The 16,495-nt window shown below is 54.7% G+C and overlaps 1 protein-coding gene across 14 annotated transcripts in view; it reads left to right on the top strand.

Moving 5' to 3' along the window:
- GRM4 (glutamate metabotropic receptor 4) overlaps positions 1 to 16,495 on the top strand; it is a 116,235-nt gene that overhangs the window by 53,597 nt on the left and 46,143 nt on the right. For all 14 annotated transcript variants that reach the window (XR_005367589.1, XR_005367591.1, XR_005367590.1 and 11 more), the window contains one exon: positions 1,581 to 1,797. Coding sequence is in view for 11 of the 14 variants with exons in the window: in XM_038553776.1 (XP_038409704.1) it covers positions 1,581 to 1,797 (217 nt within the window). In the remaining 3 variants the exon portion in view is untranslated. The remainder of the gene's footprint in view (positions 1 to 1,580; positions 1,798 to 16,495) is intronic.

The following is a 16,495-nucleotide window of genomic DNA, read 5'->3' as shown; positions in this document are numbered from 1 at the left end:
CGCCCCCCGCACACGACAAGCAAGGTGCCGCTCACACACAGAGCTGTGTCTGGGTGCTCGGTTCCTGCTGCGGGTCTTGGAGAGCTATCCAGAGCAGCGCATGGAAAGCTGCCGGGTTCTTTTTCACGGCCGATGTACTTCTTGTGGGGCCCTGGCTTCTTTTACCGGATTATTTCCAAAGGTTTGCTATTACAAACAGCATCACAATGGTTTCATGGCATCCTAGAAGGACCACAAGAACTACGTGAGACGGCCTGGGGTTACCTTTAGTTGGCTCCCCAGATCTGGAAAACCAGTCCTTCCTACCCCATCCTTACCTTTCTCGTGAGTGAGTTCAATGAGGACCCATCTGGGGAACTTCATGGGGGGCTGAGCCGTGTCCTTGTCCCAATGGGTGTCCTTAGTGGAAGGCGGACCCTGCTGTCCCTGGGGGTAGGGACATCATAGGCATAGGCCAGGTGGGCAGCCACTTGTCCAGGGTGCACCCCAAATCCTCTCGCCCCCTGCAACATTTCCCACCCTCAACTGAGGGTGCCATAGACTGGCTGAGAGGTGTTTGTCCTTCGGGAATGGTTGGATATCAACCACAGGAAGAGGGTCAGCTTAAGGGCTTAAGGGCTCTGCAGCTCACCTTTGTGTCAAGAGGGCCTCGGTGAGGTCTGCGGGGGCAGAAAGGTGCTCTGTGGCTGGGAGAGCTGGGGCGGGAGGCAGGGGGCTGGAGTCTGCCATGGAGGCCTGTCTGGGGCCTGTCTTGCAGGCTGCAGAGGGAGGGACCTCCCGGGGTCCCCACACACTCTGTCTTCCTGCGAGTCCATCCACGGGGTGGGCAGGGTTGTGGGAGAGCAGGGACCTGGGTTCTGTCTCCTCTGAGCTGGGCAGCACGAAGGAGCTGTGGGGACAGGGTCCACTGGGTGGTGACAGGAGGGGCTGCCTGGGGGAAGGTCATGGGCCAAATGACCTCTAGGGGTCTATCTTGACACCCTCAGCCCCACCCCATCCTTGGGCTGCGCTGTGGTGTCCATCTGGGGACATCTGCTCCTGGGATCTTCCAGTTCTTTGTGTAAATGGAGGCACCCAGAGGCTCTGGTGTGTGTTTACACGTGTAATCCTCTATGATTCTGGTGTGTGTGTGTGTCTGTGTGTGCACATATGTATATGGGGTATGTGGTGAGGACTTCACAGGACCCAGTGAGGCTGGTTGGAACACTTTTCTGGAAGAGGAGGGTTTGTGCTGGTGCACCAGTTACTTCTCACTCTGATGCCAGTCTGATTCCTGTCGGGGATGCAGAGGACATGGGGAGGACATGGGGAGGACTGGCGGGGACCAGGAGGAGGTGGGAGGCATTGGGACCCTGGTCTGGAGCCAGGGGACAGCCACCCAACCAGGTGCTCACACTCTCTGGGCCTCAGTTTCCTCCTCTGTCAGGTGGGCTAGGACCCATCCAGCCCGCATCAGGGGTCTCCCCCCAACTTCCTGTGGCTCTGGGGATGGGAAGGAGGTCGGTGTGGAGTGGTGGTGTGGTGTTGGCTGGCGTGGAGGGGGTGCCAGCCGCCCCATCAGCGGCCCGTCTCGCCCCCAGATCCCCCAGATCAGCTACGCCTCCACAGCCCCCGACCTGAGTGACAACAGCCGCTACGACTTCTTCTCCCGTGTGGTCCCGTCGGACACGTACCAGGCCCAGGCCATGGTGGACATCGTCCGTGCCCTCAAGTGGAACTACGTGTCCACGCTGGCCTCGGAAGGCAGCTATGGTGAGAGTGGTGTGGAGGCCTTCATCCAGAAGTCCCGGGAGGATGGTGAGTCGTGCTTGGGCCCAGGGGGGGAAGGGGGGCGGGTGTCAGGGCCTGGTGGCCAAGCACTGCCCAAGAGCCGCTCTCTGGGTCCTGCCGTGGGCCCTGCCCGCCCTGGGCCATTCCCCTCAGGGACCTCAGCCCCCTGAGCCCTGGGGAGCAGTCCGTGGCCTCCCCAGCTGGCTGGGTAACCCCCCAGGGGTAGGAGGGGATGTGAATGACTTTTGCCAGCGTGGCCAGGCAGACAGAGGGAGTGTCAGTTTTCCTGGCATGGGATCCAGTGGAACAGCTGCTGTTTTCAGGCAGATGGAGAAGGGGAAGGGGTGGGGATGGAGGTGGCTTTGTCTGGGGCGGTGGGGGGGGGTGTCTCAGGGACCCGGGAGACAGGGGCTCCACCAGCAGGTTCTTGGAAGGATTGTGCTGTGTGGTGGGAGTGAGAGGCAGGGCCAGCAGGGCTGTGTTGGTTCCTGGTGTCTTCAGGGAAGTTGGTGCCCCTGGGGGGAATGTGAGGACCTGGGAAAGTGATGTGCTCTCCTGGAGGCCTCCCCCTACCCTTACCACAAGCCAGCTTTCCCCCTTTAAACTCCCCCCATTCCCTTACTTGTCCTCAGAAGCTCCAGGGGTAACGCTTTTAGATACCAGCCAGCGGTAAGAGACTGGTATAACAAGGGTTAATACCTAGGCAAGCCTGAAGCCCCCAGCACTGCAAGGCTCAGTTCTGATGGTGCTGAGGAGGGCAGGCTGCCTGGGGCCGTGGTGGTGGTGGTGGTGGTGGTGTGCATCCAGCCGCTGTGGTCAGGCCCCGGGTTGGGGGCTCCACCCGGGTCTGGGTGAGCCTTGCCAAGCGGGATGGTTCATTGCACATGGGTGGGGTGTGCGGGGGAGGCAGACAGGCTCTTCCCCTCTTGGCAGCTCCTCGCAGAGGGGCCCCTGGCCTCTCCCAAGGCTCTATCTCTAAATAGCTCATTGTGGCGCCCTCGACCTTGGAGGATGGCATCTGTATATTTATACCCGAATAACCTCAGGACTCTAATTGCTTTTCCTAAGGACCACAGAGTATCCAGAGGCTGGTGTTGGTAACACCCTGCGGACATAATCCTGCTATAAATCTCAGATAAGCCCCTTTAATTGTACAGCCAGAGCAGCTCGGGTGCCTGCAACCTGGTGGAGAGGACGGAAGTGGGGCGGCGCTGACCGATGGCCGCAGCTCCAGGCCACTCCCCGCTCGGGCAGCTGGCCAGGCAGAGGGCAGCACGGGCTGGAGGGGTCCCACTCCCACCTAAAGCAGGCGGGCTGCAGCTCCCTGCCGCCCCCCCCCCCCCCCCCCCCGCCCGTAGTGTCAGACCCTGGTGCCACAGCCCCCTCCCTCTGGCTGCCTACAGGTCCTTTGCTGCTTTGCTCGGAGGTGGGTGCCTCTCTCTGGGGTAGCCCCATCCCCTGCTCTGCCCGTTGGCTGGAATCCTTTCCCAAACAAGCCCACCACCTCCCTGTTTATGGTGTAACCTCTACAGGCTTTGGGAACAAAGGTGCTAGAGGGACGGACAGAAGGTCTAGAGCTTTAGTTTTCAGTTGTGTTCAGACACAGCCATAGGGCCCTGGGAGCCACTCCCAGCACTTACATAGCTCTCCCTACATGCCTGGCCCCTGCTGAACACCTGTTTCACACCTGTGGTCCTGGGGAATCCTCCCTACCCTGTGAGGTGGATATCCCCATTTTACAGGGGAGGAAGTGAGGCATAGAGAGAAAGAAAACCGACATCAGGCCATCCACGTATGAGTTGAAGAAGGGATTTGAACCCAGGCTGTCTGGCTCCAGGATGAGACGTCGGAACTGCTTTTGTATTCATCGCTCCATCTTCTGCCCCCCTTTCCCACGGATGGGGGGATGACAGTCACACACACACACACACACACACACACACACACACACACACAGAGCCTGGAGGGACACTTGCTGGTGTGTTAAGAGTGGGAGAAGCATGGGATTGGGATGAGCTCTAGGTATTTGTGTTTTGGCTGAAACTTAGACTACTGTTTGAATTTTCCACAAGCATCTCATTTGGTGGCTAGAAAATATAAAGCCTACTCAAGATTTTTAAAAAGGGGTGCCTGGGTGGCTGGAACAGTTGGGCGTCTGCCTTTGTCCCAGGGTCCTGGGATCGAGCCCGCATCTGGCTACCTGCCCAGCGGGGAGCTGCTTCTCCCTCTCCTCCTTGCTAATGTTCTCTGTCACTATCTCTGTCTCTCTCTCTCTAATAAATAAAGAAAATCACACACACAAAATATCTTGTTACAAAAGGTTTAAAAACAAAGAATTCTAGAAAAATAAGAAAACTAGCTGTGCTGCCAGCGCCTGCAGCTCAGGGGCTCTCCTGGCCTGGTACAGGTGTCCGTCACCGCACCCCTGCCCTCTGTGTGCTCTCCCATCACCGAGGGCCTGGCCTCCCACCCGGCCTGAACTTCCATGTCCTTAAAAGCTCCTTCTGTCCCCCTGCAGCCCCAGGGCCCTGGCTAGGCTTCCCCTCGGGTATGGGCAGCTAGGTCTCCCCACCCCACCTGCTAAAATGAAACTTGATTTGGAGGAACGTCTTTAGGTGGTGAAAAGAAAAAGGAGAGAGAAAGCTGCGCTCCAGCTGGCCAAATTGAAATCAGAATTGAGCGGCCTGTAGAAAGAGGCCACTGTACCTTGTAGCCTAATCCCTGTGAAAGATTAAAGATGTCTTTGGCCGTATATTGTATTGATTCACTCTCTGAAATATAAATCATCTGTGAGTTGCTCAGAAGAGTGCCAGGGAGCAGAGTAGAGGGGAGGGTGCACTTGCTAGGCTGAGGACACACATCAGAGCTGAGGGGAGAGCTTGGCCAGCAAGTCCTGGGTGCCTGTTGTGTGGGCTTGGGGTCTTGTAGGGGAGCACAGTTGTGTCCATTTTATAAGAGAAGAAACTAAGGCCAGAGAGAGTAGGTCATTTCCCCAACCACGTAACCAGGATATGGAGGACCAGGAACTGAAACCCAGCTCTGTCCTCTGTGTGGGGAGCTCTTGCATTGCACCCAGCACGGATTGGGCCATTGGCTTGGGGCTTAAAGGAAGCCCTGGTCCTGCATTTCCCAGCCCGCATCAGCGCTGTGTGCTCCTACTTTGAACATTCAGTCTTGTGGCTCAGCCCCCAGACCTTCCTGTGGCCCTTGACTGAGCCCTGTCCTGTGCCAGGCACCCTCCCTGCACCATCATGAATCCTGGTGACAACCCTGTGGGGGCTGGTCTTTTTGTTCCCATTTTACAGATAGGGGAACTGAGGCTCAGAGGGGCTTGCCCAGGCTCACACAGTGAGGTGTTGGAGCAGGCCTTGGAGTGTGGCTGTCACACCCAGGCCTTTCTTTCTTTTCTTTTCTTTTTCTTTTTTTTTTTTTTAAGATTTTATTTATTTATTCATGAGACACACACACACACACACACACAGACAGAGAGAGAGAGAGAGGCAGAGACACAGGCAGAGGGAGAAGCAGGCTCCATGCAGGGAGCCCGATACGGGATTTAATCCCAGGACTCTAGGATCACGCCCTGGGCTGAAGGAAAGCGCTCAACCGCTAAGCCACCCAGGGATCCCCCACCCAGGCCTTTCAACACTATGCTGCCCGTCTCCCCGCGGCCCCCGTAGCAGAGGCGGCAGCGTGTGGCTAGCGGGCAGCTTCTGGCAGGCAGATCTGGGCTCTGGCTTGTCCACCTATTGGCTGTGAGAACCCGGGAAAGTCACTCAGCTGCTCAGTTTTGGGTTTCTCACCTGTGAAATGAGGATAAACCTGGTTGCTACCAGAGTGGAACATGCTTCTGGCCCACAGCCGTGGGAGCCCAGGAACACATATCGGAGGGTTATTATTGGGGGATCTGGTGGCTACCGGCCTCCCCATTGCCCGGCAACTCCTGGGGAGGCCCCGGGTGAGCTGGAACGCCCGAGGGGACCATGCTGGGCGCTAACTGAAGCTGTAGTTCATGTTCAGGGACAAGGCTAGGGACAAAGCCATAGGAGCCCAGGCCTGCTGGTACTTATAGGACAGCTGGTCTGGCAGCCACAGGGCAGCCAGGTGAGCTCCAGAAGCCGTGAGGGCAGGACACACGTGGTGGTGGGGGTGCACATTTGTGATTTTCTGGACATGTGACTGGTGGGCCTGTGTGCGTGCTCACGTGCGGTGTCTGGTGCTCTTCCCGTCGTCTTTGGATGCCGGGACTCCCTCCTCCTTGCCAGGGGGAGCCTGTGCTGAGGGGAAGGCAGAGAGGCAGGAGTGAAACCGATGTTGGGATTAGGCATGCAGAGCAGACTCCGCCTGGGCTCTGGAGATAATGTGACTGAGTCACCCAGGCATGAGGGGGTGGTACCCTTGAGACATGGCCCTGCCCTGGGTGCTTCCCTCCACCATCCTGGGCCCTCTCAGGGGTGGGGCCTGGGGTATAAATTCTTATACCCCCACAACCTTTCTTTGTCCATGGGGCCCTATGTGAGCCTCGGTTTATTTCCTGTAGGGCTCCATTTCACGAATGAGGAAAATGGAGGCTCAGAGAAGTTAAGGTCAGTTAAGGTCTGCTTAAGGTCAAACAGGAGTAGCATCCTAGGGCCTCCTATGTGGGTGACGGGAGAGTGGATGGTAGTAGTAGGTAATATTGATGGAGCCCTTCTGTGGACCAGATCTCCTTTTGTGTACTTCATACATGTTAACTCATTTAGCCCTCAAGACAACCCCATTACACGGATGGCAAAACTGAGGATCAGAGAAGTTGTAAGTTCCCTGAGGTCACACAGCTGGAAGAATAGCAGGAGTGGAATTTGAATCCAGCTGATGGTCCCCCCACCTCAAGTGCATGTGGCAGGAAGGACACAGGTCAGCTCCTGACAAGGGCGTCTCCATGGAATTACCTGGGGAGTTTGGTTCTGGTCTTTTCTGGGGAGCGATTCCAGCCTCCTGGGTGCCTCCAGGCATGGGCTTCTAAGGTGGGAACAAGGTGGCCACTCGATGCAGCAGGAGAGGGCGGGGGTGGATGGATCAGGCCAGCTCCTTGGAGGACACCCTGTCCCTTGCACAGTGAGGAGTTCCAAAGCCTCATCTCCCTGCTGTGTCCCTGTGTCCCCTATTGATATTCCGGAGACACTGGTGAGTCAAGCTGTTACTGGTCTGACCTCCAGCTCCAGCTCCCACTGCTGAGCTTCAGGCTTGCATTTAGATGGTCCCTGTCAGCAGCGCAGCAGCTTGGGCAGTGACTGGCGGGGCGGCAGCCCAGGCTCAAGGCTGGGGCGCCTCCTCGTCCGGTTGTGTATGTGACATCTCTGGACTCAGCTTCTCTGGCTGTAAAGGGAACACTCACCTCCTGGAGGCTCCAAGGGGATGGGGAAGAGGTTGGCCAGCCGGAAAGGTTTGTGCCACCGGGGTTGGGGGATGCTAGCTCTGCTTATGTATCTGGGAAAGCAGAGAGGTGCCTCCAGGATCCAGAGAGCCCTGAGAGTGGACCGAATGCCTGCTTCCCTTCCCGTTGCCCCTGGCCTTTTCTCCTCCCTTCCATCTCTGCTGCAGCCACACCAGCCTCCTCCCTGCTCCTCTGACACTGGGTAGTAGCTCACCTCAGGAGCCTTGCGCTGGTGGCCCCTCTGCCTGGAGCCATCTTTCTGTGAATGTCCGTATGCCCACATCCTCACCACATTCAGGTGTCTTCCCAGCTGTCCCCTCCTCAGAGAGGCCTTTCTGACCACAGTATTATAGCCCCTCCCCTGGCCCATTGCTCTCCATTCCGTTCCTGGCTCTGTTTTTCTTATAGCACTTGACAAATCAATTTATATTTGTTTATGGTCTACGAGGGCAGAGATTTTTTTTTTGCCCGTTTTGCTCTCTGCTGAATCCCCAGCAAGTCCCCAGCATATAGCAGCTGCCTAGTAAATATCTGGGGAACGAGTGGCTGATCGATCACAGACTCCACCCCCAGCTGCTTTCTTCTTTAGCTCTTCTCCTAGGGGGCCTGAGGTTGTTCTCCCAACCTGCAGAAGGGCAGACTGAGGTCGACAGAGCAGAGGCACCTGGGCTTAGGTCCGGGGGCCCTGAGACCCCAGCTCCCTTCCCACTAAGCTCCCTGGCCAGTGACCCTCTCCTGACTCCCTGAGGACAGAATCCTTTCCCGGAGGCAGAAGCAGGGATATGAGAGCTCGGAGCTGCTCTGCAGCTGCATCAGGCTGCCATGAAGGGCCCTGCTTCCTCTCATTTCTTGCTGCAGTGCCTGGCTTGGGGGTGTTTTTTTTTTTTTTTTCTTCCTGGAGTGCAGCAAGGGGAGGACACTGAGCTTTCCAGACCTGCTTGAGTTTCCCAGCTGGCCTGGGCTTCACACCCTCCAGGTATGCAGCTCCTGTGTGAGGCGAGGAGAGGTCCCAGGGGCCCTGCTGGCTCTGGGTAGGGTGAGGGGAGCAGTGTACCACCTGACCTCACGCCCTGCCCTGCATGCAGTAGGGGCTCAGTAGAGTTTACCATGCATCTGGTAAAGTAAGGGATATACTCCAGGGTTGCAGGGGATCGGCCCAAAGACATAGCTTAGACAAGTGAAGAGGAGGGGAAGGGCATGCCAGCTGGGGGAAAGCATGAGTAAGAGGCTGGAGGTAGGAGTGAGTCAGGCAGGTGGGACCCCGCTGAGGGGCTTGGCCTGGTCCTCATGGCCATGGGACAGGGAGTAGTGTGACATGGAACTGAACAGAGTTTTTTTCAAGCCAATCCTATTTAAAAATTTTTTGGCAGTTGGGGTCATGTGTGCTTACCCAAGGGATGGTATTAGCACACACCGTCTCCACCTTCTGTGTCTCATTTGCTCAGGGCCCTGGCGGGTCCTCTCTGCCCTTAAGGCTCAGGCCAAGGCCCTGCCTCCCTGAGGGCTTCTGTCATCTGCTTTCCTCCCTGGGAGGCAGAGATGCTCACCAGGAGGGAGGATGATTGTCCCCAGGGCTCACCACCTGGGAAGCCTCAAGCACACCCACCCCAGTGCTTACTGAACTTTCCCTGGGCCTCTTCCATTTGACTCTAGGCTTCTTGAGGCTGGGAAAGGAAGGGCTCCTTGGCTCTGTCCTCCTTGCCCTCTCTTGCACACAGCAGGAGCTTAATAGATGTTTATGGAATGAACATGTGGGCCAGCAGATGACCAGCCCTGTGTCCTTGGGCCCATCACTGTCCTTCTGGGCCCTCCTTCCCTCATCTGTAATCAGTTCATCTCCAGTGTCTAACTCTGCCCCCTACAGGCTGTGTCCTCACAGTCTATGGCCCTGGGCTCCAGGCATTTTTCTCCATAAGCAAAGGCTCTCAGAGGAGTGCTGGAAAAGAAGACATCCCTGAAGACCCAGAGGAATGAGTATCAAATGGTAGCACTTCAGAGTTTGGTCTTTTGGTTCAGGGATGATTTGGGCCAATTGTACAGGGACAGAGCCTGGAGCATGTAATCAGATGAAATGTGGTTGACATTAGCCAAAGGGCTGGGGAGCTGGAAGCAGGGAGGGGTCCTGCTGCTGGCTTTAGCTTGGTATATATGAGCTTGTAGCATCTTCTGAGGGGGAGACCTCTGGACTCTCCCCCCAGCTGCTTCTGGGAGTCACAGTACAGGGACCCAGCAGCTGGGGCCCAGTATGCCCTGCCCACTAGCCATGTATTTTCCAAGGATGCGGAAGGGAAGTGGGCCCCACCTTGCAGCCAGTACCCACCATTCTAGCTTAGTAGTCAGTCCTCATTGAACTTGATACCCATCATGACTTCCCCTGCCTTGGTCTGCTGCCTGTCACTCTACTATAGATGGAAATTAAGTGGACCTGGCATGGGTACCCCCTGCCAACCCATGAGGCCTACCACGAGCCAGTTGAGTCTCCTGGCCAGTGCTTGGAGATTGGCAAGGTGCTGGCATCAATGTGACTGCTCGGTGATTCCAGGTCAATCTTTGTATTGCTGTGAAGATAACCCCAAGCTTGCCTGACCTGCCTTGGGGACTTTGCCTGTCCACTCTGATTTCTCTGCCACTCTGGCCTTTGGCAAGGTGCTGACACCTCTTTATTTTGTGAGTCCCCTGGTATGGGTGGCATTGGGTCACTTTTCCTTCTCTCTCCATTCCGTCTTTGATGTGTTCACCCTGGCCTATCATAGCAGGGATGTGCTCCATTCTGGGTTTGCCTCTAAGCTTGATGGGAGTTACAGGAGGAAGAAAATATTAGACACCAAGCCCTTGTTGCTCTGAATTTGCATCCCTGCCCTCTTGGACAGGAAGCAACATTTTTTTTTTTTTCACCAGCCTCCTTTGTGGAACACGTTTGAAGATTTCTTTGGGGTTTAAAAAACTTCCCTTTGTGGATTGCAGCCCCTTTGTGGCTTTGACCTTCTGAACCCTGTCCTCTGGATGCTGTAGTAGAGTGGAGTGGTTAAGAGCCCAGATGCTGTCTCTGCCGCCAGACTCTGCACCGCCTTGAGCAGTCCCTTATGGTCTTTGGGCTTCAGTTTCTACTTCATGAAAGGGGGATATAGATAGTACCCCCATTAGGTTGCTGTGAGCATTTAGTGAATGAATTGGTGTAAGGCATTTAGCACAGTCTGGTCCCTAAGTGAAACACCAGGCTACCAAAGGTGCATCCATTGTCACCATGACGAATCAGAGTAGGGGCACTGGGGCCCAGTCTGGTTCTGACTCTGTCTCTGGGTGGCTGTGTAACCAGTCACTTTCCCTCTTGGAGTGTCAGCTTGATGGCCAATGTGAAGGTGATAGGTTAGGGGACCTGCGAGTTCCCCCAGCATGCATCTCTGCATGCCTCACTCACCTCTCTTAGCTTTTCTGTCCATCCTCATCACATGAAAATCTGGATACCATAGGCTTGGCCTTCAGCTGCCAGTGTGTCTGGTTCTTGGGTCTGGACCTGAGCCCACAGAGGAGCCCTGTGCATGGCAACCTGATCCCTTCTGACCTCTTCCCTTTTGTTAAAAAGCAAGCAGTGAAGACCAGTGACCTTTCCCTGCTGGGGTTTGGGACTTGACTTACACGAACCCTCTGCACCTAGTGGCTGACTATTGGATTTCATCCTGTTTTCCCATCTGAGGTGGGGTCCCCAGTCCTGTTTCCCATCTGAGGTGGGGTCCACCTCACTCTGAGCTCCTTGGAGATGCAGCTGAAGCAAGCTCCAGACTGCTTTTTCCCTGCAGCTCTAGAAAGACCCTGTGAGCTCACCGTTTTCTTTCTTCTCCACCCTAAGACTTCCTGCTTCAGGCCTCTATGGGGCTGCTGAGTGTCCTGGGGCAGGGGGGACTCTCAGCCTTATCCTCTACCGTGTGTGACCTTAAGCTAGTCCCTTTCCCTTCCTGAGCTTCCAGTTCTTTATCAGTAAGACCACAAAGGTGCTGGGTGCCTTCTTCAATGGGGTCACACACATGGACACACAGAGGGATGCTCATAGCCATTTTTGCCTTGCTATTCTATGTCCACCAGCCCCTTCCCAGGGTCTTTGAGCCCCAACAGGCTCTGACTCCTGCATTGGCTCCTCTGCTGGCCTGGCCTGGGGAAAACCCCTGAATCTCCTTTTGTTTTAATATACATAGTTCTTGGGGATATCTCATTAACTGTCCTCACGGAAGCTGCTAGGCTCTGGCCCCAGTATGAGCCCCTACACAGCCACTCTGAGACGTGTCCCTTTTTTTTTTTTTTTTTTTTTTTTTTTAGTAGAGGCGAGTATGGCTCAGGTTACCCACAGGCTTGCCTGGGCCCTCACTGCTTTGGCAGTGGCAGAGCTGGGGTTGACACTTAGGTCTGTGTGACTCTGGAACTTGAGGGAAGGAAGGTAGAGCCTTCTTTGAGGCAGTTGAGCCTGCCTTTTACCTGGCCTTCTCCAGGGAAATGCTGGTGGGTCAGCCAGAGGGAGGGACCTACAGGGACTGTCCCCAAGAAAGGCCAGAGGTTCTGCTCAGAGCCAGAGTAGGAGGAGAGGGTAGAGGGGTTCCTCTGATGGAGAGTGTGTGTGTGTGGGGTGGTGGTGGGAGGTGGGTCAGGTGTCACCATCATGATGGCTGTGTATGAGCCTATGAGAGGCCCTGTCTAACAGTCCCCAAAGATAGAGAGGGACACATCCCTTGCTAGTCACTTCTTCAATGCTAGCTCCCCTCGTGTTCGTTCCTAGAGTTCTTAGGGACTCAGAAAGATGGAGTCTAGGCCTCTAAATTACACAGAGCCAGCTCCATGGGATGTAGCTGGTGAGGAGGAGTGAGGGATTTCCTCCTTCATCTTTTGCCTTTGGGTGGTAATTCATTCATTTGCTGGATAAATATTTATTGAGCACCTACTGTGTGCCAGGCATTCAACCAGGACACTGGGCCTATGGCAGTGGACCAAACAGACAAAGATCCTTGGCCTTGTGAGCTCCCATTTGGGGAGAGGGCCAAAGGAGCTTATAACAAACAAGTAAATGCATCACTGTGTAATACAATTTTAGATAGGAGCTGATGACATTCTATGGAGAAGAATAAATCAGTGTAAGTGACAGAGAGGGCCAGATAGGGGAGATTATCTCATATAAGGTGGTCAGGGAATGCCTTTCTGCAGAGATGGACATTTGAGAAGAGCCCCAAATGCAGTGAGAGAGTGAGGCTTGTGATCTCTGGGAAGAGTGCCCCAGGCAGAGGTACCAGCAAGTGCAAAGGGCCTGAGGTGGGAAGCTTCCTGGCGTTTGGGGAATAGCCAAGAGGAAGCAGCAGAGTGAGTGAGGTAGAGGGAAGTAGAAGAAGAGGGACAGGTCACATGGGGCCTTGTAGGCCACTGGGAGAACTTTAGATTTTGTTCTGAATGAGATGGGAACTATTGGAGGTTTGTGGGAAGAGGAGGGATGTTAACAGACTTGAGATTAATAGAATCTTTCTGGCTTTGTGTGGGGAACAGACTGGGCAGAGGGAGGCACTGAGGCAGGAATGCAAGTGAGGAGGCCATTGCCATCATCCAAGTGAGAAGTGATTTGGCTTAGGCTGGGGGTGGGGCTGATAATAAGGGACAGATTTAGGGTGTATTTTGAAGCTCCAGCCCGAAGGACTTGCTCCTAAATTGCATGTGGACTGGAGGTCACGCGTGCACACCTGGGTTCAGCACCACGGATAGTGACAATTGCCCCAAGGTGGGCCATCTGGGGGAAGCCCTGGTTGGCTCTGGTCCCAACAAACTGCCAGTTCTCTGCCAGTCTGTGGCTGCTGAGCAAAGCCTCATCTATAGAGTAGAGGTTCTATCTCCTCAATTCTGTTATCAAATTCTTTTTAGCCAAGTATATTTCTTTTTGGGCACTGCTGCAAATTCTTTTTGGGATGAGGCAGGTCTAAATGTAATTACAGTTGATCCTTGAACAGCATAGGGGTTAGGAATACTGGCCCCTGTGCTGTTGAAAATCTGTATATAAGTTTTGACTCTTTCAAAACTTAACTACTAATTGCCTTCTGTCGACCAGAAACTTTACTGATAACATAAACAGTTGGTTAACACATATTTTGTATGTGATATTATAATAAAGCAAGCTAGAAAAAAGAAAATATCACTCAGAAAATCACAAGAAAGAGAGAAGATGTTTACAGTACTCTACTGGGCCAAGAAAAATCCACGTACAAGTGGACCTGCACAGTTCAAACCCGTGTTGCTCAAGGGTCAACTGTCTATAGCTGGGAGAAGAGGTTTGGAAACATTTGTCTCCAAAAATTTCTGCACCTGGCTAAATGGTTGTTTTGGAGAGGGGAAGCTTCCTTGAGGAGAGGGCAATGGGAGGAGAATTTAAAAAAGGTGGGCCTGTCCCAGAGGAGCAGGGGCTGTTCTGGGTAGAAGAACTGCATGACTGGTGTGGCTCTTCATGACCTCTTCCTTCTGAGAGGGAGGAGGGGCAGCATTCTGGTGAGAGCAGCAGGCCTACGTGGGTTGGGGGAGTCTAGTCCATGGCAGAGAGTGCTGCCCCCCAGGAATGCCACAGACCTGCTGTAGGTGTCTTTGGACAGGCCACTGTTCCTCTTTGGCTATCAGTTTTACCATCTGTAAAATGGGGATAATTGCAGTCCCTATTTTGCTGGTTACTGTTAAGAATGAAAAAACAGGTGAATTAGCCATCAGAAAGGGCAAGGAAGGGCTGAAGGGCCCGAGGGGGGCTGACTCTGAGGCCTGAGACTCTAGTGGTGAGCATTTGGCCTCTTCCTGCCCTTCCCATTGTGACCGTCCTCCCTTTTCTCCCTGACTTGCATGGTGCCTTATATTCATGTCCCATTTTGCTGTAGACAGAATGATCATATGGGTATTCTATGCAAATTCGCATTTTTAATGAGCCGGAAGGAAAGCTAACGACCATTTTACAGACATCTTGGGACCCAAGGGAGGCCTTGGGATGGGAGGAGGAAGCAGGACAAGGTGACAAGCAAGAGGAGAGGGGAGGGAGGGATGAGAATGAAGATGGAGAGGGACACAGCTTGGGCTGCTGAGTGGAGAATGGGGGAAAGAAGCATGGGTCCCATTTACCATCTCCCAGAGCCTGCCTTGCCTGCCTCATTTTACAGAGAGGGAAATGGGCTCAGAGAGAGGAGGCAACTTGCCAGTCACCCCAGAAGGTGGGAGAAAGAGTTAGAAAGGTGGAGGGGGTGGGAAGAGAAGCTGGCAAAAGGGAACAGGGAGGCAGCCAGGATGAGGCTCTGGCTTGTGAGATTTGGTTTCTTTATCTGTAAAATGGTCACCTAAGCTGTGGGCTGATTGGGAGGAATTAATGAGAGAACATGTGAGCACTGTATGAACATGAGGGTCTGTGGAATAATGGGGTAGTGTGTGTGTGTGTGTGTGTGTGTATGTGTGTGTGAGAGAGAGAGAGAGAGAGAGAGAGATAAGAGACAGAAGATGGGGTGGGAGAGGACAGGAAGAGGAAAGTAGAAAGACAGGAGCAGAGCTGAGGCCAAGACCTTCTGGACGGTAGACTGACTCTTAATTAATTAGTTCGTTCATTCCTCAGCATCTGTTGTCTACTCCATAGATGGCTATCAGCTCCACAAGGGCAGGATTCTTGGTTGTCCTATTAGTAACTGTAGCCAAGGTGTCGAGGACAGTGCCTGGTACTGGGAGGAGGGCTGCTTAGCAAGTGGTTGCTGAATCAGTGAATGCTCTGGGCCCCACAGCGGCCATCTCCCATAATTTTCATTCACTGTGCTAAGTGCAGTGATGGAGATGTTGGAATTGTTACAGGCTCCCAAGGGAGAAGGAGCCTGGGGATACCCACGAAGGCTGCCTGGAGGAGTAGGCCATGCCCTGAATCCTCAAGAATGGACAGGTGCTGACTTGAGGAAGGAGGAGTCTGGGCAGGGTGATTGGGCACTAAGGCAGAAATAAGAGTCTGAGCAAAGCAGGATCTAGGCCTGGAGCCCCTGTCCAGGTGCCTGTCTCTCTGCTCCTGGATGTGGCCTAACCATGTTAGGAGGGCCTGGGGAAGGTTTCTGGGGGTGAGGTGAGCACAGCAGACTGGCCCACCCACATCTGGGCCTCAGCCCCAGACCTTTTTCTACCAGCTTCTGCTAAGCTGAGTCCTGGGCAGCCCAGCGCCTCAAGAATGCCTCTCGTGGCATGCTGGGTCAGGCTGGTGTCTGCTGCTGTCCTCACTGCTGTCCTTTCATTGTCCTCTGCCCATGCCAGTTAATGAAGCACGCGCACATTCGCCGTCTGGTCCTCCCTCCTGGGCATGGCTCAGCAGCCCCATTTTCTGGCTGAGGAAGCTGAGGCCCAGTGGAGGTGAAGGGATTGCTTGGGTGGATCTATGCCAGGGCTGGACCATGCCCTCCCCGCCCGCCCTGTTTGCTGCATGTCCTGCTGTTCTGCTGCCCCTCCTGCTGGCCTGGCCGGAAGAGGAGGGGGCAAGGGCTGGCATGGGAGAGGGCCCAGGAGGACTTCATTACCCAGTGCCTGCTTGTGGCAGTTGGGGCGGTGCTGAGCCCGCCGCCGGCGGGGAGACATGCTTGGCCTGCCCGGGTAATTACATCTCAACATTTCATTTTGCTTGTCAGTCTCCACTTCCTGGGGATGTGGGCTCCTAAATATTTTATCCCGGCCTGCAGCTGCCTGTTCCTCCCTGGCCAAACCGCAGGCCAGGCAGCCGGCCCCTCGCCCTGGCTTCTCTCTGCCCATCCGAGCATACGTTCCTGCTGTGGGGGTGGAGCGAGCCAGAGGTCATCTTCACACCCCTGCCCCCCCCAGGGGACACCCCTCCCCACCCCCCACCCCCGCAACCAGCCCATCACTGACTCCTCCTCTCAAGGAGTCTGGTGTGGAGAGGCCAGGTGGAGGATGCTGCTGGAAATGAGGCTCAGTTCAGCCAATGTTGATGAGTCCCTCCTGTGTGCCTGGCACTCTGCTGGAAACTGGGGAGTTAGGGAGGAGAAAGACATGGTCTCCCCTGAAAGGGGCTTATGGGGTGATGGGAGAAACCCGACAATATTACAAGAGCAAACACTTACTGAGTGCGTGTGCGCTTGGCTGTGTTCGGAGCACCTTATGTGTATTAACCTCTTATGTGTATTCTTCACACTGTAGTACAGGGAAATAAGGCTCAGAGAGGTAAGTAACTTGTCCAAAGTCACCCAGCCTAGAGGTGGCCGAGCTGGGAGCCCTGGCACCCTGAAGCAGGAGAGTTAGCAGATGGGCCACGGCACAAGCAGGAGGATGCCGTGTGCC

Source organism: Canis lupus, chromosome 12 (genome assembly GCF_011100685.1).
Source record: "Canis lupus familiaris isolate Mischka breed German Shepherd chromosome 12, alternate assembly UU_Cfam_GSD_1.0, whole genome shotgun sequence".
NCBI classification, from domain to species: Eukaryota; Metazoa; Chordata; class Mammalia; order Carnivora; family Canidae; genus Canis; species Canis lupus.
This window is presented reverse-complemented; position numbering and strand designations above follow the sequence as displayed.